This window comes from Mauremys reevesii, linkage group 6 (genome assembly GCF_016161935.1).
Source record: "Mauremys reevesii isolate NIE-2019 linkage group 6, ASM1616193v1, whole genome shotgun sequence".
Lineage (NCBI taxonomy): Eukaryota > Metazoa > Chordata > Testudines > Geoemydidae > Mauremys > Mauremys reevesii.
In genome coordinates, this window is record NC_052628.1 from 44,383,535 (window position 1) to 44,410,261 (window position 26,727).

A 26,727-nucleotide genomic window follows, 5' to 3' on the forward strand; every position below is an offset into this window, starting at 1 on the left:
GAATGAATGCTCCAGACACAAGATTGACAGGAACAGGGAATTATAAAGAACATGTTGAAAGTTTTACCTCCAGCAGAAACCTTGGACTTTCTGGCATGAAAGTGAGTGCTACTACTGAGGAGACACAGGGCAGTGCACAGACGACTACAAATACTCTCCAGCTGTGAAACTGGTAGGCAGACCCCATACTAAAACTCCACCCTATGGGAGAGAAAAAACAAACATGAAAAGAAACAAGGAGCACTTCACATGTTGACGTCTGGCGACTTTTCAATAGTTGGATATAAACCTACACCAAATTTGGCCCAGCAAATATTTATTTTGAGAGGGAGGGAAGGGAATTATCCCCAGCATTTATTCTATTCTTGTTCCACAGACGTTCAAGGGATCAAGCTTTACTTACACAAATGCTCACAGGATGAAATTTTAAACTTCTCTGTGATTATTCACACTGGAAATGGTAATACCTTATGTGGGATGGGAGGCTGCTCAACACAGCTGGGGGAAAAAGTTTCCCAACCCCCTGCCAGAAAACTCATCCAGAGATAACAAAATGAACCAAAGAAGGACATCACTGCAACCTTCGCAAATAGGATCTCACAGATACACATGTGTGAATATGACAGGAAAATTCAATTTAAATGCTACACCCACCCAATATGTTTTACAATAGTCTATTTTTTCTAGGAATGATGCCTCTGACAGGACCTGTGTGAGCCTGAAAGGACGAGCTTAGTATTTTATAAAATTCCATCATCCTGCTTATCTGCTACATCTGGCTCTATTACTACCATTCCCTGAGAGAGTCAAGTCCGAGTGGCTTCTTCAGACTTTCCTATTGATTGCTGATAGGATTTACATCTATCCCATTAGGGAACTGTAATGATGCCATGGGACTTTTGGATAACAAGTGTCGAATTCTCAAACTATTACTAATCAATCCAAACAGTAGAAAATTGAAAAAAAAAAGTGACAAGTATATTCATATAACAAATACATTTGAGTCAATAGCAATATGTAAAAAGAGGTTAAAATCAGAGTAAACTTTTCATTGTGAATTATTTGCTCAGTTATCTGCTTTAAACTGAGCAGGCATGTTTTTATTTTTCTGGTAAAGCACTGGAATTTTGTTTTGTTTTTAACTGAATTAATTAATTTTTTGGTATAGGATCAAGAGTTTCTGAAATTGCATTACCTCTCATTTAGAAAAGTGAATATGGCCAGAGTGAATTCCTTTTTAGGTTTGGGTGAACAGCTAAGGAATTTTTTTGGTGGTGGTTTTCACCCCACTAATTTTTATAGGACTGAAAGATAGAAGAACAACAGTTATTTTGATTTAAGATTCCAAAGTCTGTTTTTTATTTATTGTTTCTACAAAAAAGAAGAATATGCTAATGTCAATAAACTCAGTATGGAAACAGAGTCCCAGAATGCAATACAAGGCAATGCACAGACAGTTACAGGGCATAACTCTTCACATCTAGTTCCAGAACACTGTACCAAGAGCTATCTAAAACCTATTATCATCAACATCAAATGCCTTCAGTTGGAAGTACTAAGAAGAGCATTCAGTGTTGAATCTCAGATGAGAGTTTAAAGTCCTTAATCCTGAAGCAGTTAAGGCTAGATTTGAGGCAAAACAGGAGCGGTGAGAAGAAAAAAACCGAAAATAACTGTCCCCTTCCTCCAAAGGATAGATCTTGTGAAGGAACCCTAACAGAAACTGAGTTGAGTTAAGAATAAGTTTTCCTAGCTAAAATGCTTCAAAGAAGACAAAGGGAAAGAAGGGCTTCCCTTTGGCAAAAAGTTTATTAGTCAAGCCTTGATCATTTATAGAACAGTCAAAACTCTGAAAATGCAAGTGTGCTTAAAAGATACAGGTATGTGGATACACATCATATTGTATATTCTCTGTGTAATAGATACACATATATTCTGTTGAAGATTTCCTTTGCATCATTTGTGTACAGCACGATTACAGAAGCATGATTGAAACTGGTAACATGTCCCCTGATGCTCAATGAAAACACTGTAATTCTCCCTTTTACATAATGACACAAATGTGTTTGACATTAAGCTTTTTTTTTTGTAAGCTATTTTTGTTCCACAGAGTGTGTCAGAATATGGTTTGTTATGCATTTGCCATAATACAATGAAATACAGCTTTGTTTTGTAGAGTAGCTTTCATAAAAACTTTACCTGAAAGCACTTTACAGAGTTAAATAACAGAATCTGAATTAAACAAGAGAGAGAGAAATAATACAGTTAGAGTGTAAATAATAGCAGGAGAAAGAAATTGAGGTAAGAGAAAAAAGATGTTTTCAAATAAGAGTTAAAAGGAGATTGAATTAATGAGGCAAAGAGTTACAGTAAAGCTGCTACAAGTGACAGCTGCTGCAAAGGAGAAGGTTCTTGCACCAACACTAGCGAGATTGTGTGAAGGGACAAAGAGGGGTCATAAATCAAAGTAGCTCCATTGAAGTCAATTAAGTTATGTTGATTTACATCAGTTGAGGATCTGGCCAAGGACAATTGTGACCTGGATCCTGAAGTGGGCGTGGAACCAGGAGAATTATTTGAGGAGTAAATGAATGCATTGCAGTTCTAGGTATGGAAACATGAGAGAAGACGGGCAGCAGTATTCTGCACAGGTTGGAAACATTAGAGCCTATAGGGAATGGACTAACAAGGTGAAAGAAGCTGATGGTTTGGATGCGAATTTTCAGCAGAGATAGAGTTGACACAGTAATGTACCTTGGCAATGTTACAGAGATGCTAACAGCAGATTCACAGACAAAGGACATGTGTAAGCAACGAGAATTTAAAATTCAAGAATTACATCAAATTATGGACTATAAACCAAAAATATTCTGTTGTTCCAGCCCCAATAAAGCACCCGTAGGCTGCTGTGTTTGGGTCCCACTATGCCAGACCAACACATTCTTAAGCTTCCTTTGGTCTGAGTCAGCTGCAGCACTTTTTCTTTGTCCTCTTGGTCACACTTTCTGAGCACAGGCTCTCTGGCTGTTACCCCGTTATGTAAGAGTGATCTCACGGTCCAGCTGCCTTGGACCCCAGTGTTGATCCCCCCAGACTCCTCAGTAGATTAAGAACACCCTTTTCCAGCATTCCAGCCTCATGGGCACTCTGGTTTACAGTTCACCTCTTTAGGGATGTATCACAGTTGAAGGACATAACATGCAGGCTTTGTAAAGGTTTCTAACACAATCACTCCACCTTAGACAGCACAAGCAATATACAGAGCTAGACAAAACAACAAAACCTTTGTATGCATTTTCCTGCCTCAGTTTCCTCATCATACTTGAACGTTCTTAGGTCAGAGTCATCTAGGGTGTTCAAGACCTCCCTCTTGCCCATGGCTTCTCCTCCAAATCACTGAGTGTGTGTGCGTGTCTCCCTTCTCTCCCCTAACCCCCTCCAGCCAGCTTCATTCTACTCTCTCCCCAAAGGACTGAGAGACCCTTTCTTTTACCCCCCCCTCCCCAGTCCTCTATGTCAGGTGACCCCCATGATCAGCCTCATCAAGTGATTAAAGTCACCTACCGGCTGAACCACTGCTTAGTCATCAGACCATCTAGGCAGGCTGGTTCTGGGTGGTAGCCAACTCTTTGTCCTAGGGGACTTCCATGGGAATAGAGGACCATCCAGTTTTTAACCTGCATTGTTCACTCTGTGCCACCCACCCTGGAATTTCAGTCCAAGGCCGAGGTGAAAAGACAGAGAAGCCCCACATTCAAAACGGAGTTTTCCCTTTGAAACAGATGTACATATGATATCAAACACAATTCATAAGCTGTATATAGACAGATTCCTGAAATTGTTACACATATACTATCACACTGGCAGACACATTTGCAATGGCACAATTAAATAGAATTTGGTCCAGTGGAGGCAATAAATTGTTCAAGACAAAGAGAGAGAGGGAGGGAGGATGTTCCTTATACCCAAAAGCAGAACTTCTGTTTAAGAGACGATGAGCTGAAAGAACTTAAATCAAAGCCACAATTTGCTTAGTCAAAGCAGGTGAGGGAAAAGACAGTTTGACAGGTGGGAGAGGAACCACAACAAGAAGGAACAAGAGATGTCTGTATAATTATGGAAGTGGACTAAGAAGATGGAGTGGTCCATAGGGTGGACCACACAATAAAGGAGGAGGAGTCACCAGCAGTCGAGAGAATCAGTTATTAACTGCATGGAGGAACAACAAGAGTCCGGTGGCACCTTAAAGACTAACATTTATTTGGGCACAAGCTTTTGTGGGTAAAAACCTCACTTCTGCCCAAATAAATCTGTTAGTCTTTAAGGTGCCACCCGATTCCATGTTGTTTTTGTGGATACAGACTAGCAGGGCTACCCCCTGATAGTTGCATGGAGGAATGTGGCTTCTGTGCTACAATTAATGGAACGCAGCCAAGGACCTTGTTCTAGGAGAGGCAAGTGCTGAGACAGAGAAGGCTACATAGTGGTTTCTTTTAAAAAAAATAAACCATTAAGATGACACTGTGTAACAACTAGTTGTAGGGGTTTGATGGACATGGAAGAGAACATAACTGTAGTGGGATCTACAAACCCCATACTGAGCAGAGGTAGAAAGGGGAGGGGAGCCTCTCCTGCCTACAGGCAAGCAGCCTGACCACATCCCTACACAGCTGCCAGAACTGCCAATCGTGGAGGCAGGCACTCACAGCTGCAATCAATACAGGAAACAAGGCCTGCTATAAAAGGAAAGTGCTCAGAGAAGGAAGAGAGGCAGAAAGGCTTGGGACAGTGAAGGGATAACACCCCTGCACCAGGTTTCCTCCAGAAACATGGCCCAAAGGGACTGAAGGAGACCACTAGGCCTAAGTAGAGGCCAGGGGCCAATAGTTGTCCTGTCCAGGTGCTAACCAAAGAAAGCCAATCGGGGGACAATAGAGACCCTCTGAAAGACCACATCAAGGACTGGTGACAACAACACAATATCTTACACAGCCACTGGCAGCACATAGGAGATACATTATGGCAGATCCAGGTGATGCTTGAACAGCATCACCAGAGAGACATTAGCTGGTGATATGGCTCATTTCTGGATCACCATTGCCCAGGGATGGAAGCATCAATAGTAGCAATTTGTGTCAGGAAAGATGCTACTAGGAATGGAAAAGCCAGTAACACACCAAAGCACTATTTGAAGAGGACAGACTTGTTACTGCCATCATAGCCCTGAATCATGTTTCCTTGGGAAAAATGAGTTATTCCTTTGGCACATTTTTTAATACATCAGGACATAGTGCAATAGATCAGTAACTCATGGTATTCACAAACAGGGCCTGGCGTAAAACTAGTCTATAGATAATATACTTTCTATGGCAGGAGTTACTCCTTCCCACCACCCACTCATTTATCTTTATTTTGTCTATATGATGCCCATATAGTCTCTGATCCTGCAATTTAGTGTATACACAAATAATATCAACACTGATTTAATAAAAACCAGTAAAAATTATCCCATGGTGTGAAACTGTAATCATTATTTATTTTAATTCCATAATGTGTTAGGCAATTAATAGTTGGTGCCTGTGACAAAGAGCTTACAAACTATGGTCCTCATCCTGCAATTTACAATGCATGGGATACCAAGAAAGCGATACACACTGCTATAATAAACTGCCTCCTAATATATGAACAATCAAGCAGAGCTGGAAATAGCAGCCGCCTCTATCTTGATACTCCATGTATTGTAAATTGCAAGATTAGCATCTTAGACTGTAAATTCTTTGGTGCAGGCACCCATCTGTTAAGTGCCTAGCACCTTCTGGAAGCAAAATACATAAATGTACAGTGTACTATTTTGATATTATAAAGTACAGGATTTTCAGGCTTGTGAACCTGTTTTTCTGGCTTTTTGACTAGGTTTTGTAATTCAGAAACTGCATAAGATTACATCACAGGATCATTTAGTGCTGCTGCCTCTTTCTCAAGAACCAATGAGAAAGAAAACAAAGTGACTGATAACCCTTCAAGGGTTGTTTATTACATTCAGTGCCTGAGAGAGAGACAGACATCTAGGCATGGAAAGTTTCTTGAGCCCTTGCTGGCTTTGAAAAAACTGAGACGCTTAGCAAACACACAGATTTTTACATAAAATTCTGCAGAAAATTGTTTATTAAAAAAGGATTTATTTGTATTTCAGGTTGATTGACTGAGGAACATGTGACAATGCAGGTGAATCAATTAATTTGAGCAAGTAAAGATGTACTTTGATTTGATACATTAATTTTTTATAACAAACAAATTGGAGGCTACTTTCCTAACATAAACTGCTTCCTAATATACAGTCAAGATGAGCTAGAAATAGTGGCAGTGTCTGTTGCTGTCTTCGTATCCTATGTTATATTCTTGAGTAGCAATGGCTCCTTCATAATTAAGATTGAAGCTTGCCTCACTTTATAAGCTCAATTTTTAACCTTCCCCTTGAAAACTTCCCATAAAAGAAACCAATCCCCCTGAAATATCATGTTCCTCATTTCATCCTATAGTATTCTACTTGGAAGTTTGGGAAAAAAGCAGAAATGGGATTTTAGTGTTATTTAAAATGTATTTTTCACTGACTTTAACACCCTCACCCCCCCCTTTTTTTTTTCATTCAGTGGATCTCCAAATGGCCCGGGCTACAAAATCTAAAGTTTTATATTTGATTGGCCTATTTTTTCGGGAGAGGGAGGATGTAAAGAAGGAGAGGTGGCAAGGGAGGTAATTACAAACATATCTAGTAAAAAGAGCTTCTTATGGGGTGTGCATACACTATGCTGATAGGTAGGGAAGGAGCGACTCATTTAAAGCAGAAACAGAAGGTCTGGTCTACATTTAAGTTAGGTCAACATAGCTATGTTTGTGAGGGGTGTGAAAAATCCACACCTCTGACTGATGCAGCTATGCGCTGATATCGCTCCCAGTGTATATGCAGCTATGGCAACGGCAGAGTGCCTCTGTCGATGTAGCAACTGTTGTATGGGGATGTGGTGTTTCTACACTAGCAGAAAAACTCCCTTTGTCAGCATAGGCTGCATTTATTCTATGGGTTTATGCCAGCAGCATAACTATGTTGATGTAGCAATGCCAGTAGAGTCTCTACAGTGTAGACATACCCTCAAGCAAAGGTAATGGAAGTTGGTGCTGTATATACCAGCAAAAATGTTATTACCGTAAGTCAATTGTGTAGCAAAATCCAATTTTAGTGGACAGTAACATATTTGTTGATATATTTTTATGTGGAGAAATTACATCCATATTTACAAAACCCAATATTCTTGGCATCCTCCCTTTTCAGCCATCCAAAGCGCCCTATTCTACACAATTCCACCCCTCTAAAAAAAGGTCACTATTCTTGATGGTTCATTTATAAACTCCACAGTAATACTTTACATTATTCCAGTGATAGGGCAAAAATAATCCTTGGCATATAATCTGTTTATCTGGTTTCCCTGATTTGGTTTGAACTTGTTCTTCTCTTAGACTCAATGTGTCATCACTTATTGAAAAACATTACATCGCATATTGCACAGAGTATGTTCCTGTGCAAATGATCCTCAGATCGATTTTCAGTCAATTCAACAATCACTTGCTGTAGATCAAGCTCCAGTCTGGGCTAAGTAACAATGTTTGTTTTTTAACCACCATCTTTGTTTAAAGTCAGATGCCACAAAACTGAAATTGTTGTGCACTTGCCACTCCTTATTTTTGGGAATGAGAATAATTTACACACACACACACCTTATTCTACATATGCATTTCAGCTTAGAGACTCTTATCCAATAAACTCAGTCCCAAACCCCACATTTCAGGTTTGCACAAAACAGATTATAAAGTTCTGTTTCCAATGTCAACCAAATACCATATAATAGAGCAGGGACCACATCAAAACGGATACTCTGGAAAAGAGGTTATAAATAAAATAAAGCCAAATCTCAATGAAATACAGATACAGTACGAACAAAATCAGCTCATGTTATAAACCTCCGAAGTCAACATCTTGTATGACTGATTTTTACCTTTGTATTTATTTAATAGAGGATCATACTCAAAGTCAAGTCATCTCATTTTCAAGAAACAGGTTATTGCTTGTGTTTCTCTGACAGCAATCCCATCTGCAAGCTTCCAAAGCGAGTGTATGCTGTTTTACTCTCAGACATATAATCAGTGTTACAGTCCTCCAGACAAATTCCTATGAAACTCCTATGACAGCCACAGTAAAAAGATTGTTACCCATGCAATTTCAATTAGTAAAAAAGACCTATCAACACAATCAAAGCAATAGCTGATGTTGTCACTAGAATTAGTCACAGTAACATATGCAGCTAGGATTACACAATCCCCACTCCACCTCTTAATTTTCAGACAAGTTCATCCATCCTTACTTTTGTTCAGGAGTCTAATTCTACCAGTAGTTCCACTGAAGTAAACTGAGTTACACTGGCATGAAAACTGGTGTAAAACATTAGGCATGTTTCTCCACTGTTTTACTAGTGCGGTGCCTCCTATTTAATTCTGGAAAATCCTAGGCAATAAGTCACTTCCCAGCTATTAAGTTTAGTGAACCAATATTTAACAGTGATACATTTAATGAATGACACCCATTCACAGCTATGGACACACACTTTACCTTCTGCTGTCACTCTGACAACATCAAAACCTTTTTCATTGTATAACTCCTTAAGATTCCTGGCACCCTGTCAACGGGTAGGTTCATTAAAGATTTTATTGCTCTTACCCTTTTTTCCTCCCTCTTCTCTGTTTTTCAGCTGCTGCAATTTATCTCTTGTTTTACTCACATTTCCATTATTATGAATTATTATTCATGGCAAAAATATTAAAAGAAATATAGGGGAAGGGGGGGAGAGAAGAAAAACTCAGTGGCAACACATTTTTCTTAGCCTTGGGTTGCCTGTTGTAATACCCATTCTAAAAATCACATGAGTAGCAAAACAAAATTAAAAGCATAGCGACTATCTGCTTATTATTATGTTTAACACATTCAGAAACTGCACCAATTTTCTTAGATCATGAACTAGGCTGGGGAACTTGGAACGACTATTATGATAATTTTGGAGTTGGTCCCCAAGATATCTGTCATTCTGATTGTTTGAAGATAAGCTTTGGAGCCAAATGTAAGCATGTTCTTGGAGCTAACTCAATTTGCCTCTCCCATCCCTGAGATATGGTACAACAACACGAAAGATGTAAGTGCTTTTACTCTGTTTTATTCTGGGTGTTGTGCAGCAGCTATCCAGAGTTAAATATCACCCTGGCTCCTTGGAAATGCTGTATCCCAAAATCATTAATCTGAAGCCAGTAGCAAGTTCCAAGGTGCTATGCATTGTTAAAATAATTGGTCCCAGTGTATCCTGGGAATAGTTTTCATAGGCCATGGTACAAAATAAAACCTTCACTGACTAAGCTGGAAGCTCTGTAGCAGCTTCTCACTCTGATTACCAGAAATGACCAGATGAATCACTGAGCCTGCAGCAACAGATTACAGAACAGAGCAAATCAATGGCAAAATGTACAACGATGATAATTTACATAACCACTTATTTAAATGTCAAATTCCAGCCCTTGTCAGATTTGTTTTCTATTATGGCACTGTATCTCCTACACGGAATTATTAAACTGAAAGAATATCTTTAAACAAAGGGTATGTCTACACTACCCACCAGATTGGCAGGTAGTGATTCATCTATTGGGGAAAGTCGATTTATCATGCCTAGTGTAGACGCGATAAAATCGATCCCCAATTGCTCTGCCGTCGACTCCGGAACTCCATTGCATGCAAGAGGCGGAAGCAGAGTCAACGGGGGAGCAGCAGTGATTGACTTGCTGCCGTCCTCACGGCTAGGTAAATCAACCTAAAATACGCTGACTTAAGCAACTTCAGCTACATGAATAGCGTAGCTGATCTTAGGTTGACTTCCCCCCCAGTGTAGACCTTGCCTAAGTTTCTGATCTGAGGAAAGAAAGGACATTTCAGTTGTACACATGCTAATGGAAGTGATGCACAGCATACCTTGGAATTTGTTTCTAATAGGAATTTAAGGCCTTTTTCTGTGGTGTTTTCATGGTACAAGATTCTTGTAAAAGAGATGCTTCCTATCTTCATTTAAAAATAAATAGCACTCACTGCAGAAAGAAGGGAGGTTATGGTCCAACATCCCATATCAACACAGTAGGTACAGTTAGGGGATTTTTATCCCCAAACTTCTAGACATGAGAATCTCATATCTTTGGTAGAAATGACCCCTTCTTAACAATGCAGTTTTCTAAAGGTGGCAGTGAGCGAGGCACTTTCCAGACCTAGGTATTCTTCTCATGGGGAAGCCTTCAGATCTACAGTAAAGTCACAATGTCTCACCTACTGGGACTCGGTGTGGGGTGGGGGTGGAGGGGAGGAGAAGGGGGGCGGGAGAGCAGCCCAAAATGTAGGTGGAAGGGAAATGGCCAGGGAAGCCAAGGGAATTCATTGATTCAATGTATGTCATCAGCAGCTTCCCTTCTATGCCCTTCAACAGTGCTTATCACCCTGGGACCTGAGCACCTACACTGGTCACAACTCAAAAGCCGTTCTCTACTCTCTTATGTTTACTTTTAAATCTGGCAATGTGCTCACTAAATAGAACCTGTGATTAACCTAAATTGCCGCTTGATGGCACTGTTACTGCACTCAGATATAAAATAGCCAGTAGATAATTCAACTCTACAGTAAACATTGCTGGGTAATTTAGAAAACCCTAGATATAAGCTAAATCTAAAGGATAAGGCTAGAAATATTTTACACTGGGCAGAAGTTGAGACACACTGTTACTAGGTTTCAATTGGTAGTAAATCTGCCCATAGCGTTTCCCAATTTAAATGTCAGCAATATCAGTGGAGTTAAAAAAGGACTGCAGCTAGAACATCCACGCTTTGAGGTCCTGAGATTGGAACAATGGATTTTGACCATATTAAGCTAAATCATACTCCTATAGGATCAAGTTAGATATTTTCACAGGGTCAATTGAAATAAATGTTTTCTGACAAACGTAGGTACTATTTTGGGATTACACTGAAAACATGTTCTTGATGGGGGGCTATAGTGTCGGGGAGCTGGTTACCACACTAGTCTTGCATATACATAAAGATAAATCTTGCTAAAATCACACATGAAGAGTAGTTTGATGGTCTGAGACTAATCACCAATGGATCTCACTCCACATCACAAAAACCAGCATGCAACCTGGCACAATAAATCAGCTACTGGCAATTTTTGCAGAAGAGAGCCCAGAGCTGAAATAGCTGGAGTGCTGCAGGTCATGACTGAGGTACATTATCAAAGCTGCATGTAGAAGCTTGCATAATGTCTGGCTGCATTATGTCTGGATCTCTAGCCAATGCTATTAGTCCCTGACATTCACAAGGAGGAGCAATTTAATACAAGATGAAAGTAATACTGTTAAGCAGACATCCTTACATTGTATCTTTTATAACTGTATTAAATTCCTAGCTCAGGCCTGCTCTGAGGACATTTAAATCTTTGATTAAAAGCAATGAGGTATTTTAGAGTCAGCCTCAGAAATTTAACGGGGTCTTTTAAAGTTTTGAGCTCCAAGAGCCAGAACTGCAGATGGTGTAAGCTTGTGTAGCTGGAGCTATGCCGAGTTACACCAACTGAGGATCTAGTTCTGTGTGTGCAGGGTTGGTGAAGAGGTGTTAATCAATGGAGCTCAAAGCATTTAAACCAAACGATCATGATGGCTTACCCTCTCCCCCATATCCAATAAGATTATTCTGGAATAAGGTAACTGGCCAAAGCTACAAACACACGGGGTAGCAGGGAGTGGAACAATCTATTCTTTACTATTACCATTGGCTTCTTCATTAGCAATAGATGATGTAAAACATCAGCAGAGACATAAGGAACAGTGTTCATTAAACATACTGTGAGGCCAGCAATACATGCTCAGGCTCAGTTGATTCTCTCCACGTCCCACACAGGAGCAACCTCCTCAACCCCCCCCCCCCAAGCCTCTAAATCGCACAGCATTAAAAGTTCCACCTTAACCCTCATTCTCTTTCTTCGATTCCGCTCATCATATGACATCTTTCCCATTTTTACAAACACATTAAACAAATGAACTTCTATTCCACAAAACACCCTAGGCCAGAGATTACTAACACTGACACTAGTCAGTCACATTGTTGCCACAGTCTCAGGTGGATGGATAGCCTCTGAAAGAGTGTGGTTCCCTGAGCAGATAACTGGACCTATCTGTCTCTAGATTCTCTTCCAACACTGCAGCATTGGCCAAATTTGTTCTCCATCTCTGCACTCTCTAGTATTCTTGGTCTCTATGGCTGCATGTTGGGTGGTTTCCCATTGTTCCTACTGTATCTGACTTACAGATGTCTGTAGTTTTGTTTTATTATTTAATATTTATATTGCAGTAATGCCTAGAGGACTCAACCAGTTTGGATCCCATTGTGCTACAAACTGCACAAACAGAGAAAATGACAATCCCTGGCCCAAAGAACTTACAGTCTAAAAGACAAGACATAGGTGGATGAAACAAACCAGGGGTTCAGGCTGAAGACTGGTGGGAGGGTATAACAATAGTAGGGTGTAGACAATTTTCAGTCAAAAGCAGTGATCACAATCTGTCATCTGCCTAGCTGTTACCAGGTTACAGTTTCCTGTGTGCATTATGGCAGCGGTGACTCTAGAGAAGGCATTTGTTGTAATATTTGTCCCTCCTGAGTGATCACCTTGTATAATTTGGGTGACTCTGCACTACTCATGATTTCTTTAGTCCACCAGTTCTTGTACCTTCCTAAAGGCTTGATCTATATTGCAGAGCTGCTATCTTTGGCCGGCCATTTTCCATTTGGTAGTTTCTCACTACTTTTCACTGTAGCAAGTCCCTCTTCATTGGCAGCGAGGTTTTTGCCCCTCACACCATCAGAACTTGCACTTGACAGCTCTGCAACGGAAAGTTCTCAAGGTGTCGGCCAACATTAGAAAAGTAGTATCTACCTTTTCTGAACAGCGTTGCAGGTGCACTGGAGGATGCTTGAAAGATGTGGATGCTTGTATTGCAGCAGTCACTGCAATATTTTGGAGGCATCGTGACATCAAGCTTACCACGGATCTACAGATTGACAGAACCACAGTTAGATCAACTCGACCGTACAGCTGTGAAATGAGAGTGCTGAGGAAGGCTGAAGAGCAGCAGATTGATGTTTTCAATTCTCCTTGCCTTTGCCAGCTGCTTTATATTAAGTGACTGGACAAGATCAGCAATGAGGATATTCATAGCCAAATCCAGCAACTCCCTCTGTCAATAATAGCTTAGTTTCTGTGGCTTTCTTAGTACGGACATATTAGGATGAAAGACCTATGAATTAGGAATTGTGTTTATCAAGGAATGCTGTTACAAGGTTGGTGATTACTCAGGTGCTAAAAGCTCTGGTGGCCCAATAAGATCGCCAGTGAGAGACATAGTATGAACATCCAGCCAGCCTGTCTTAAGGACCTAGCTAGAGATCGGCCTGGATGGCGCTTCAGCTGCAAGGATGCTACATCCCTTTGGGATTTGCCTTGATGATTATGATGATTGTGGGGGCACTAACATTTGGGGTGCTAAGGAGGGGTTTAGCCATTATTGTTTCTAGTGGTTTTGGGTCTGATTGTATTATTACAAAGCGACCATAGATATAGTGGTAGAACCAATCCACTCCAAACACTACGGAGTCTTGATCTCTTCTATTTTGGTCAGTTTCCAGTAGAGTTCTGCTGGCATACAAAATTGGCTGTCCCTGTATGTCAACCACCTACAAATCCTTTCTCCGATGCACCTTTCTCTGAATCCCCTAGTTGGTAGTACTGATGCCCTTGTGCTGAAGTAATCAGCTTTTTAAATGTTTCAAATACTTGTTGATGTGGCACTGCTCAGCCCCATTTCACATTCTGCCTTGTAAACCAGCATATGGGTAGTGCTACTGCTACCAAATGAAGACAGAATCTGGACTGGAAGTTTATAATTCATAGGAAGTGCTGCACCCCAGGTACATCCATTGGGGCTGGTATCTCTCTGAATGCCTGGGCCTTGTTCGGATCTGCTTTCAACCCTTCTGCTGTTAGCAAATAAACGTATGTAGGTCACCTGTTGCTGTCTGAGATACAGTTAAACCCAGAAAAAAAAAGTGTATGTTCTTGTCTCAGCATTTCTACAGAAGCCCTGCAGTTGCCACACAAGACCTTTTAGGAGTTTTAATTCTAGCAGGCAGCACTGACAGTGCAGAGCAGACTGACACTTCCTGCTGTCCCGGGGCTAGGTAGGTACCTGCTATTCTCAGAAGATTTCAGTACAAGGTAGTGGCCCGACTTAGCTGGCACACCCCATCCTCGTTAGACAGCAATAGTTCCTGGGGGCCTCAGGAAGGAAAAGTGGTGTGGGTAGAGGAGGAAACATCGATTCTCATGAGATTTCTGCTGTTTTACTTTGGATAAACTGTTGAAAACCTAAATTCATCCAAATACGGACACAGCATAAGATCAGCCGCTCTCTAATGTTGTATATATATGGATGGATTGGAAGGTTTCTGTTAGTCTGCTACGGAAATGCTAATATAATAGCTGTGACAAGCTTGCTCCAAGAGCTATAAAAATCAGCAGGAAGTCCAGAATGTTACAGAAGGCTTAGGAAATGAGGAACAGGGAGGAGAGTTCAAGTTATACTGTGTGCAGACTGTAATTGTTGGTTTTAAATCTGAGATTCAGTTGGCCCAACACTACAGATTGAGCAAGTTGCTGTGATTCACAAGCCTCAGATTTATGAAATAAATTAATTTTTTAAATTGTAGAGGTGATGGATGGATGTGATCATGTTACAAAATTAAAGAATGACCCCTAACAGGAGAAACCTGAGTATATTGCTGGATCCCTAATAGACTGGTACTGCCATTTGGCAGCTGTTAAAGGTGGCAAAGCATGGCTAATCAGTTGGTTGTTAATGACTATAAAACACAAGTGTCTTTTGCCTTTCTGGCTAAAGGGAATTGAATTCATGTAGGAAAACCATGGAGAGTTGAACCAGATTGTTGTAAATGATGAGCTGACAGGCAACTTTGTATCCTTGCTTTTAGTGCCATATTCCTATATACAGTTTTCCTTCACTGGGGAAGGAGGTAGGACTCACTATACAAAACAAAGACATGGATAAGGAAAAAACTTACTGATAATTCATTTTTTTCTGGTTTTCAGAAAAAAAACCTTCTCTTTTCACACTGTGGAAAATTCCAAACGACCAACATGATGGTACCATCTACGCCAGGAAGCAAGAAATAATGAAAGACAGAGGCTATAAGGGCAGACTTCATCCCTTCAAGCTCTTCACTGAGTTCTACAGCCAATAATTGATAGGATCTCATAACACAAGGGGAGAAGGGAGGGAGACAGAAGAGAAGAAAAGGGACTCTGACAAACTGAATTACCAGTGTGTAATTTCTTCTTGTCCTGTGTCCCCCTCTTCTACTATCCTGTGGATAATTCCAGAGACTCAGCAGATATAGTGAGCAGTCCTATAAGAGGAGATGGGCTTAGTAAAGAGGCAGCTTATGAAATGTTGGGAGCTAACTTTATTCTGTCTATATGCACAAGGGAGAGCAAGAGTAAGGCAAGGATATAAGTAGCACTGCAGAATTTCAATGTGGTAACCTCAGCCATCTCAACCCAAAAGGTGGAAATATCTATGATAGATTAACCCTTTACTGGAAGAGGTGCAGTCTTGTCTATCTGCCCACAAGTCAAGTTAATGTACAACTTTAACCAATGACAGATATGGGCAAGACTGCAAGAGGCCCTAGTGTGGGTCATGGAAAAGGACAAAATCTCTTTGCTTATGTACAGTAGTGAGTGTGAAGCAAATACATCTTAATGGATAGCTCTATATCCAGAGAGGGCAGTTTCTTATTAAAGGGGGAGAAGAGAGTTGGGTAGAGGATTGGCAGGACCATGAGCTCATTCACATGGAACATTTAGGAAGTAACTCCCGAGGCAACTGACACCAGTTTGTTGGTCAAAAAACTAAAAAGCTTGATTCTCAAACACACCATCCTGGGGTTAGCAACTAAAAGAGTGACTGGGGGAAATTTTCCTTTCTGTACCCACAGACCCTTGCAGTCCTACTGAGGGGTCACGTTTCTGAAAAGTACCATGACTGAAAAACATGGAGATGAAAGGATTGGAAGTGAAAGTCCATCAGACTTCAGAACAAGGCAGAGATGGCTGAAACCCAAACTCCGAGACCAGGAAGCTGCAGACCCCCATCTAACCTGGCTAAAATAAACTCAGACATACTATAAGGAACAACTCAAGGCCGTGAGAGCCTGCACACACATCCATGAGAAATACGTCATCCAGATGTACGATTAAGCTTCTTGCTCAAGGGCTTGTGGCTATTTAGCCAACATGTATGAAACTTTGAAAGAGAGGTGAAGTGACTTGCATAAAGTCATAGAGAACAGTGACTGCTTTGTCTGTGATCTTATTTGAAGTCCAGGGGATCAAAGGGAGCAAAGTAGAGTGGATGGAGAGAGGGGAAAAGATATTTAAATGCTTTCCCTCAGTTCCAGGAGCATAGTGTGAGGACCTTGGCACAGGATCTGAAGGCAAACCAACCCACCGAGAGACTTCCCTAACAAAGAGAAAGGTAGAGGACATCTTTTAATGCAAGTCCCATTGCTCCAGGATAAGGGAACCTAAGTTTTAATTGGGGAATTCAATCTCTTATTTTTCTTCTTGTCCTGGAAATAAAAGAGAAAAATAGATAAAAATAGAGCTGATGGCATAGGGCTGCCTTCAATTCTTCTTTGAAGAAGAGTATTTCAGCTTAGACTAGCAACATACGTGATACCACCTCTGATTCTTCACACAAATTCTCTGTGGTTCTGCAAAATATCTTTGGAGATAGCCTGGGCAAGTTGTAGCCATAGACACTGTTGGTGACTCAGCCTCCCTATCTATAAAATGGGGACAATAATACTTCAGTTAAGGACTAATTCATTAAAGTTTGTAAATTCTCTGAGAACTTAGAAGACATTAAATAAGAGCAAAACTAGCTTCCGAAACAAATGGCCAAAGAGAGGAGACTGAGTGTAGCTGAATCCCTGGGGAAAAGCGAGTAAGTGGCTTGAGAGGCAGAGCCATTATCCCTGTGGAGAAAGACTGCATAGCAAGTGGAGGCCCCCTGCAGGGTTTTCACCAACAGTCTTGCTGCCAGGGCCTGTACAGTCGATTGAAGGTGCTCTCCCTTTAGGAACTGGGACCTTGCACAACAGGTGTAGGGTCACCATACAGTGCTCAGTTTTGGCTTTTTCTGGTTGTACCCTTCCTGTTCGTGTCCCTCTTTTCCTTGTCTCACTTCTTGGAATCCTCTTCCTCGGATCTTCTAATGCCATCCAGGCATTCCTAGAGGGAAAGAAGGAGTTAGATTCAAAGAGCTGAGAGCAAAGCTCTATGCTTCCAGAGAGGAGGTAAAGGATACCAGAACTAAACAGTGAAGACTGTCCTTAAATCCTCTTTGCCTCCTTGCTTTATGGCACTGTAACACTGGTTGTCTGGAATTTTCCAGAGGCTGGGGAAAGAGGTGGACAAAGTTCTAACAATAAAACATTTTCTTGAGATTGCCTAGTGATAAAATTATCTCCCCACCTGGCTATCACCATGCAGAATCCAATTTTGCATTTGAAAGCTATGTTAATATTACCTTGTGCAGTTCTGTGCTGAATACAGACACAACACGTCTGCTTTGAATAGCTGGAATTTTGTCAAAGCACTTTAACGCCACACTCGAATGGGTAGGCTAAGGACAGCATTGAGGAGTTCCCACTCTGTCCGGAGTCATTTTTCCATATTCAGAACACTTGTAACCAGGATTTAAACCTGCACAGCCACTGCAGTCCCCCATGCTGAATGCAAACACCATTATATTTAGAACCACTGGAAAATGGGGTAAACCTTCCATGCCAAACAAGGATTTTGCTCTGTTTCTGGTAGAAACTAGATTCTGTAGATTCTAGGCTAACTGAAAAAAATGATCTGTTGTAAGACAGATCTGTAGTAAAAAACCCCAAAACCAACAGTATACCCAATGCTATTGTAAATGGAACTGGAGTGAAGAGTTAATATCTGGATCCAGGTTAAGTTTAGGTTAGAGTTCAGTGTTCAGGTTCAAAACTGAACAAGAGCTATAGCTCACAACAGAACAGAAATCTCAATAGTTATTTTCTCTATTTTTTAAAATCTATTTTTTAATGCACATCACACAACAATGGTTGTTTTTGTGAGATTTCAGCTGCCTTGGGGTGCATCAAAACCAGATTTGGAAAACAGGCATCTTCCAGTTTTGGATCTGATGCAGACCCAAAACTGAAGGTGAGTTTAGGATACTGGGATTCTAACTTCTGCTTCCTCAAGTCTACATGAACTGGGGTGGGAGTAGGTGTTTGGATGTGAAGTACAATTTCAGGTCTCTCTCCAGATTTAAATACTGTTCTCAATTGCAATTTTCCTAATGTTCTGATAAAATTTGAGGGTGTGGGGAGAAAGGAAAGCAAAAGGCAATGCTGTGATGCAATTGCTAAGAGCATCTTGAAGGGATGGTAAAGGAAAGAATGGCATACTGGAATGTTGCCTTAATCTAACAAATAGGTAAAAAATAAGCATAAAAATGATAATTTTTTTTTGAAAAGCAAGTGGGATTCACTTAAATATTTACATCAAAATTTCCATTATAGCTCCCAAGGAAGAATTTCCATTGAAGAATTTCCAGGGAACTTTCCATTATAGCTTCTGAAAAAGAGCTCTGTGTAATCTTGAAAGCTTGTCTCTCTCGCCCCCAACAGAAGTTGGTCCAATAAAAGATATTACCTCACCCACCTTGTTTCTCTAATATCCTGGGATCAACACAGCTCAACAACACTGTGTATGTTACAGCTCAGGGCAGATCAAAAACAACATGAAGAACTTGGGAAGATAATGCTCTAATTATGTATAAAAGCCAGAGCAGGCCACCGAGGGTTAATGTTAAACTGATACCATTGAAAATCTCATTACAAGGATTGTGGCACATAATTGAGCTGACAGTATGGCTGACTGAGTCAGTGGCCCCAGAGATTTATATACCCACACAGCTCTGCAGAGTCCTTGATTGGGTCTGACTCCACAGTGCTATTCAGTTAGAGCATTTTACAGTGTGCAAAAGTAGATAAAAACCTATGAATCAGCAGCAAACATACTAGAGATCACTCTGACAACAGGCAAGTAACTTAAGGGATACCCTCAGCATTAGTGGGCTCATCAGACTAAAAGAATCCAGGACAAAAAAAAAAATCACCTCTTACTTTAGAGAGATTGCTGATCAAGCAGCTTCAATTTGTTAACAAAACTTGTTATTTTAAAAGCTGCTGCTCTGCTGACAAAATTAAAGACTCTGTGGTTAATATAATCAGATTTTGGGCTATGTAGTCAAACGGCATTAAAAACACCCTTGAAATTAGGCTTTAAACTGCCTCATTTCAGACTTCTTGTTAGACTTTTAGCAATAAGATAACTCTTCTGTCTATTCGGAATTTTCCTCGACTTCCTTCTGCTGCATTTGGTGAATTAAAAAACCGACCCAATGGTTTGCATATGGAGTTGGACATCTCTGTTTGGATAGCACTAAAGAGTATAATAATATTTATTCATCAACAGTAAATGTAACATTTCCAAACATCACTGCCCAGGGCAGTATTGAACTATAGGCTAAGCTGAAAAGAAAACACTGCCTGAAACAGGATCTGATTATATAATTTTGGAAATAATGACTTCTAGCCTACAAAATACACAATCTATACTGATAGAAAGATAGCTCTATATCTATATATTGGTCCTCTACAACTGAGCCCACAGTTTTGAAGTTTACAGTTTTCTATTCTAGCCTGTATAGATTCTCATACTGCGCTCATCACTGTAGTATCTGAGCACCTGACAGCGGTGCATTAAGCAACACGGCTAACATCTGTTGTGTTTGTTTTCTCATCCGCTCTTCTGGAGGAGGAGAGCGTGCAGTGGAGCATCTTGTCTTTGTAGGGATTTTTTGTATGGTTTAGTGTGTGTATCACCATAAGTTGGTGGACACAAATATTATGATTTCAATAGCTACTTGATCTGTGGGTACAAACCACGTTTGTCCCCCAAAATCAGGTAGTGAATCTTCATCAAAATTATGTATGTACCTACAAAGATGAGAGAATGTATTGCAGGCATCTATTTAAAGGCTGGATTAATGCCCTTTGAAAATGTGGTTCATAAGATACCTATATAATACACAGAATAATGGACTGCTGAAAAAGACAACTCAATTGACTATTTTAGGACTGTGATGGCAATGCTTAGAATGCATACGTCTTCAAAAGTGTTGTATGTACATGAACTAATTCATCCTCACAATTTTCCTCTGAGGTAATTTTGACTCTGGCTCCTAACATTACTTCTTTTAAATTTTTTTTTTTGGTAAAAGACAAAAAGACAAGCAATAAAAGTAAATACTTGAGTAAATAAAAAGAACAAGTCTCAAACTGTGGCATTAAAACTTACATGAGAGGGAAGGATTTTGCTTTGCACCACCTTCCAAAACAACTCTAAAATATAACCAAACAAATTCTAAAAAGAGCTAACTGAATTTCACTGATGTTTTATTGTTATATTGCACCAAAACATGAAAGAATTAAAATGGATGTCACTGGTCGTTATACTGCTCACTCTTTGTACACCATAGTGAAAATGTACTGTAGAGTTTTAGTGAATGATTTGCATGTAAAAGTTAAACTAGGTAAACAGCTCTATTTCCCTTTGGTAAACTGCAGCATTTTAATATGCCACTTACTGATTGCTTTCTTTGATTAATCACTTCTCTGTTCTTGGTCACAAGAAGCCCATCTTTTAAATATCCGTAGATCCAGATGCCCATAAATCAGTTAAATCCAAACCAGTACTGAAACACTTACATTTTCAATTAACATCCAGATTTAATTGCTGCTATTAGATATGATTACAACAATCTGAAAGGCCATACCACATCTAACACTTAGGTTGGGATATGGCCTTTAGAACCCCCCTGCAAAATATTTTCAAGATTTTAATGCATGTTTCTGCTTGCAAGTTTATCTATTACTCATTAAATAGATTCGGTCTTTTGTCTGGGGAATGCAAGTTAAAGTGATTGAAATTTGACTATATAACTGTGACACTCTATACCTCAAAATAGCACCCTGGGACCCCCATATTCACCACTGTAATATGATTATGTGTTTTGTACAAAGTATGCCTTGTGAGGTATAATTTGAGAAGTGCCAAGCTACTGAACATTACTATCTTGTTGAATTATGCGTGTTACCATTGCATCTGGAGTTATGAAGTATTGCTATGTGTGTGTTACTGAAATATGTTGTGAGGCTGGGAGATGCCCACAGCCAGCCTTTCAGTGGCAACAAAGGAGCACCTATTGAGAGAGATTTTCATCAGGACCAGCCAGACATCTGTTGATGGCTCATTAAGGGGAATCCTCAGAGAGGGCACGGAGGCAATGAGGGCTATCTAACTCATGTAACGCAGCAAGGATCCTTCTAGCAGCTGGAGGAAAGTATAAAAGAGGGACAGTGACATCACCACTTGGCCTCTCTCCTCCCCCATCTTAATACCTGGAAGATTGTCTGGAAAACAAAGACTTTGAACTGGGGAGATTGATCCCCAGCTGAAAGTGAATACAGCCTGTGTATTAAGAATTGTGATCTGCCTATAGGGTAAGAAAAGCCATTTGATTCAAATATTGCTTAGTCTGTTACAGTTAGACTTCAGACTGCAGTCTTATTTTTTTCTTATGTAATCAACTTTGATCTCTATGCCTATCACTTAAAATCTATCGTTTAGTAGATAATAAATCTGTTTTATATTTTACCTAAAACAGTGTGGTTTTGGTTGAAGTGCTTGGGGAATCTCAGCTGAGGTTAACAAGGGCTCTTGCATGTCCACTATTCTTTTATCAAACTGGTGAACTAATTAATGAGCTTGCACAGTCCAAGGGAATCTTGAGCAGCATAAGATGGAGTATTTCTGGGGTGCAAGGTTGGGGTGATTGGCTGGCATCTCTCTCGGTATAATCCATGAGTGGCTTGGTGAGCTTCACGCCATTAATCTGGGCTTGGGGATCCACATGCTGATGGCTGAGCGAACACAGTGCCTGGAGGAGTTCACTGTCTGTCACTGGCATAACTTTGTGAGAGACAACCCAGGCTGGACAGTTAACAGGGCACAAACAGTCCCACAGTTCCAGGTTGTACCCTGGAGATCCTGTCACAATAACTAACAAAGACAAGGAAGAAAATATTATATGGTGTAAGCTTGTGCAGACTCACCCGGCAGTGCTTCCTGCTGGTTATCTTCGGGAATTAGCTTCCAGCGTCCAGAGCGCCCTCTGCTGGCCGGTGATTCGCCTTACCGCTGGCCCCCATGTCCCTCCCAGGACCCCGGTGCCCCTTTAACTGGGTGCTGCCCCCTGGCAGTAACCCCACAGTTCTGGATCTCCTCCTCCCAGGGGAACCCCCCACCCACTATCATAGAATCATAGAATCATAGAATTCAAGATCAGAAGGGACCATTATGATCATCTAGTCTGACCTCCTGCAAGATGCAGGCCACATAAGCCGATCCACCCACTCCTTAAGCAAGCGACCGCTGCCCCATGCTTCGGAGGAAGGCGAAAAACCTCCAGGGCCACTGCCAATCTACCCTGGAGGAAAATTCCTTCCCGACCCCAAATATGGCGGTCAGCTGAACCCCGAGCATGCGGGCAAGACTCTCCAGCCAGACCCTCTGGAAAAAGGCTAACAATATCCTATCATTGACCCATTGTACTAATTACCAGTGTGGCACTTTATTGACCTATTGACTAAGCCAGTTATCCTATCAGACCATCCCCTCCATAAACTTATCTAGCTTAATCTTAAAGTCATGGAGGTCCTTCGCCCCCACTGTTTCCCTCGGTAGGCTGTTCCAGAATTGCACTCCTCTGATGGTTAGAAACCTTCGTCTAATTTCAAGCCTAAATTTCCTGACTGACAATTTATATCCGTTTGTCCTCGTGTCCACATTAGCACTGAGCTGAAATAATTCTTCTCCTTCCCTGGTATTTATCCCTCTGATATATTTAAAGAGTGCAATCATATCTCCTCTTATCCTTCTTTTGGTTAAGGAAAACAAACCGAGCTCCTCAAGTCTCCTTTCATACGACAGGCTTTCCATTCCTCGGATCATTCTAGTGGCCCTTCTTTGTACCCGTTCCAGTTTGAATTCATCCTTCTTAAACATGGGAGACCAAAACTGCACACAATACTCCAAATGAGGTCTTACCAACGCCTTATATAACGGGACTAGCACCTCCTTATCCCTACTAGAAATACCTCGCCTAATGCATCCCAAGACCGCATTAGCTTTTTTAACGGCCACATCACATTGCCTACTCATAGTCATCCTACGATCAACCAGGACTCCTAGGTCCTTCTCCTCCTCCGTTACTTCCAACTGGTGCGTCCCAGCTTATAACTAAAGTTCTTGTTAGTCATCCCTAATTGCATAACCTTACACTTCTCTCTATTGAATTTCATCCTATTACTAATACTCCAGTTTACAAGGTCATCCAAATCTCAACTGGAGGATATCCCGATCCTTTTCCGAATTTGCAATACCTCCCAACTTGGTGTCATCAGCAAACTTTATCAGCCCACTCCTACTCTTGGTTCCCAGGTCAGCGATAAATAGATTGAATAAAATCGGACCCAAAACCGAACCTTGAGGAACTCCACTGGTAACCCCCCTCCAACCCGACAGTGCCCCCTTCAATACGACCCTCTGCAGTCTCCTTTAACCAGCTCCTTATCCACCTCTGGATTTTCATTTTGATCCCCATCTTTTCCAATTTAACCAGTAATTCCTCATGCGGTACCGTATCAAACGCCTTACTGAAATCAAGATATATTAGATCCACCGCATTTCCCTTGTCTAAAAAATCTGTTACTTTCTCAAAGAAGGAGATCAGGTTGGTTTGGCACGATCTACCTTTCGTAAATCCATGCTGTAATTTGTCCCAGTTGCCATCGGCCTCAAGGTCCGTAACCACTCTCTCCTTTAAAATTTTTTCCATGACTTTGCATACTACAGATGTTAAACTGACAGGCCTATAGTTACCCGGGTCACTTTTTTTCCCCTTCTTGAATATAGGAACTATATTAGCTAATCTCCAGTCAAACGGTACAACCCCCGAGTTTAGAGATTTATTAAAAATCATCGCTAATGGGCTTGCAATTTCACTCGCCAATTCCCTTAATATTCTAGGATGAAGATTGTCCGGGCCCCCCGATTTACTTCCGTTTAGCTGTTCAAGTTTGGCTTCTACCTCAGATACCGTAATGTCTACCCCCATATCTTCATTCCCATCAGTCCCTCTATCACTATTCCTTAGCCCTTCATTAGCCTCATTAAAGACCGACGCAAAATATTCGTTCAGATATTGTGCCATTCCAAGATTATCCCTAATCTCCACTATCCCCACTTCACCTCAGTCTTTGCTACTGCCCAGTCTCCATCTAGCCCCCATTCACAGGGGCAGACTGCAGTATAAGGCACTCATCACAGGCAAAGGGATTCGGACCTGCTGCCTCTGCCTACCCTTGGGCTGCCCCGTTGCAACCCTGCACCTATTCGGCCTATAGCGAGGCCTGCAGCCTGGGGCTTTCCAGGCCAGCGCTCCCAGCTCCTCTGGCCCTTCCCCAGCCCTGCTCCCAATCTAGGTGTCTTGCTAGGTCCCTGCAGCCAGGCCCTTCTCCCTCTCCAAGCAGAGGGAAACTTACTGGGTTTCTGGCTCACAGCCTCTTATAGGGGTCAGCTGGGCCTGATTGGGGCATGGCCACAGCTGAGCCGACTTTCCCCAATCAGCCCAGGCTTCTTGCCCCAGCCACAGCCCCCTCCTGAGCTGTTTCAAGCCCCTCAGGGCAGGAGCGGGTAACTACCCGGCTACATCTGGTAATATAAACAGATTATAATACTTTTTTCTCTTTTCAAAAATCCTCACAATTTCCCTAGCTGAATCTAGGATTTTCAAAGGACTGTAAGGAAGTTAGGTGCCTAAAGTCCACTGAAACTCATAGATTCCTTTGAAAATAGCAACCTAAGAGCCCTATACTGATCTCATCTACTAGTATTCATCATTGTTGTTTTTATGTATTCTAGTAGCACCAAGAGGATCTAACCAAGATTGAGGCCCAAACATATAGTAAAACACAATCGGTGCCCCCAGAGAGCTTACAAAACAAATAGGACAGAAGGGAAAACAGAGAGGTGAGATGAAGTGTCTTGCCTAGTCTTACATAGCAGGTCAGTAGTAAAGCTGGGAATAGAACACAGATCTCGCAAGTCCTAGGACATGTGTACACTGTTGTGCACTTCAGACTACAGGGCTGTGAATTCAAAAAGGACTGCGTTAACATAAAGTAGGAACCTTTTAGTTTGCATCTGCAGTGTCCCTACGGGGGACTTACAGCACCGCACTTTGTGCAGTGTCTAGCTTCTCTGTACTCTCATACTGCCGCTCTGTTCACATTTCACGGTCTTTCCTGCTAGTGCACTCTGTAAAACAGAGAAACATGAACCTATAGATTAGGAATGTTGTATTAATTTTGATAGACTATATGGGCTTAAAGAGTTAAAGGTGTTAACAGGACCCTGTTACCGTTTAACGTTAATTTTAAAAAAGGTTTGGTATACAAAGACCTTAGCTTGGTTAGTACCATAACAAACATTTTTTTATTTTTTTATTGAAAAGAAGGAAAAAAAGTTAAAGCATTTAAAATTTAAAGTATTAAATAAAACTTTTATTTTAACTATAACCGTAGGTGTGTGGTTTTTTGTTGTTTTTTGGGGGGGATGGTTAGTTGTAGAAAGCTTTTCGAAGGAAAACCTTTCTGTTGGACAGTTTTTTACCTGATATGAAAGATGGCAATAACTGGGTTTTTTGGGGGGGAAAAGAGAAAGTTAGTTGAGATAGGCTCAACCTGTTGTTGTCGCAGTTGTTAAATTTAATTTTGTTTCTTAGAAGACAAGGCAAATGCACACAAAAGGGGAAAGAAGACAACAGCAAAGACAGAAAATGCAGCTCAGGCTTGTGGGGCTTGGGCTGTGGGGCTATTTCATTGCAGTGTAAACCTCCCACCCTGCAGGGTCTTAGAGCTAGGGCTCCAGTCCAAGTCCAAAAACCTAGGCAGCAATGAAACCACAACACAGCCTGAGCCCTGTGACCTCGGGTCAACTGGCATGGGCCAGCCATGGGTGTCTAGTTACTGTTTAGACATAACCTCTGAGACCTGCAAAGCACAGGGTTACTTAGGGCATTGATTGTAGCTGTCCTTTTGGTTTCAGGCTTGCAGCAGTGGTGCAAAATATACAATTTTGGCCAGCTAAACCAGACTCTTATTAGATAGAGGGAAAAGCAGAAGGATAGGAAAGAGAAGAAATGAGGTGGGGAAGGGAAAGAACATATTGGGGAAGGGAAGTAATGCCTATTTCCCCTCATCTATGCTCAATATCCATCTGTAGCAATGAATACA

General features: G+C 41.1%; 1 protein-coding gene across 1 annotated transcript in view; it reads right to left on the minus strand.

Moving 5' to 3' along the window:
* Positions 1 to 26,727, minus strand: part of SV2C (synaptic vesicle glycoprotein 2C) — a 295,255-nt gene that overhangs the window by 37,443 nt on the left and 231,085 nt on the right. Inside the window, exon 8 of the mRNA XM_039544576.1 lies at positions 68 to 201. Within this exon, the coding sequence (XP_039400510.1) occupies positions 68 to 201 (134 nt within the window). The remainder of the gene's footprint in view (positions 1 to 67; positions 202 to 26,727) is intronic.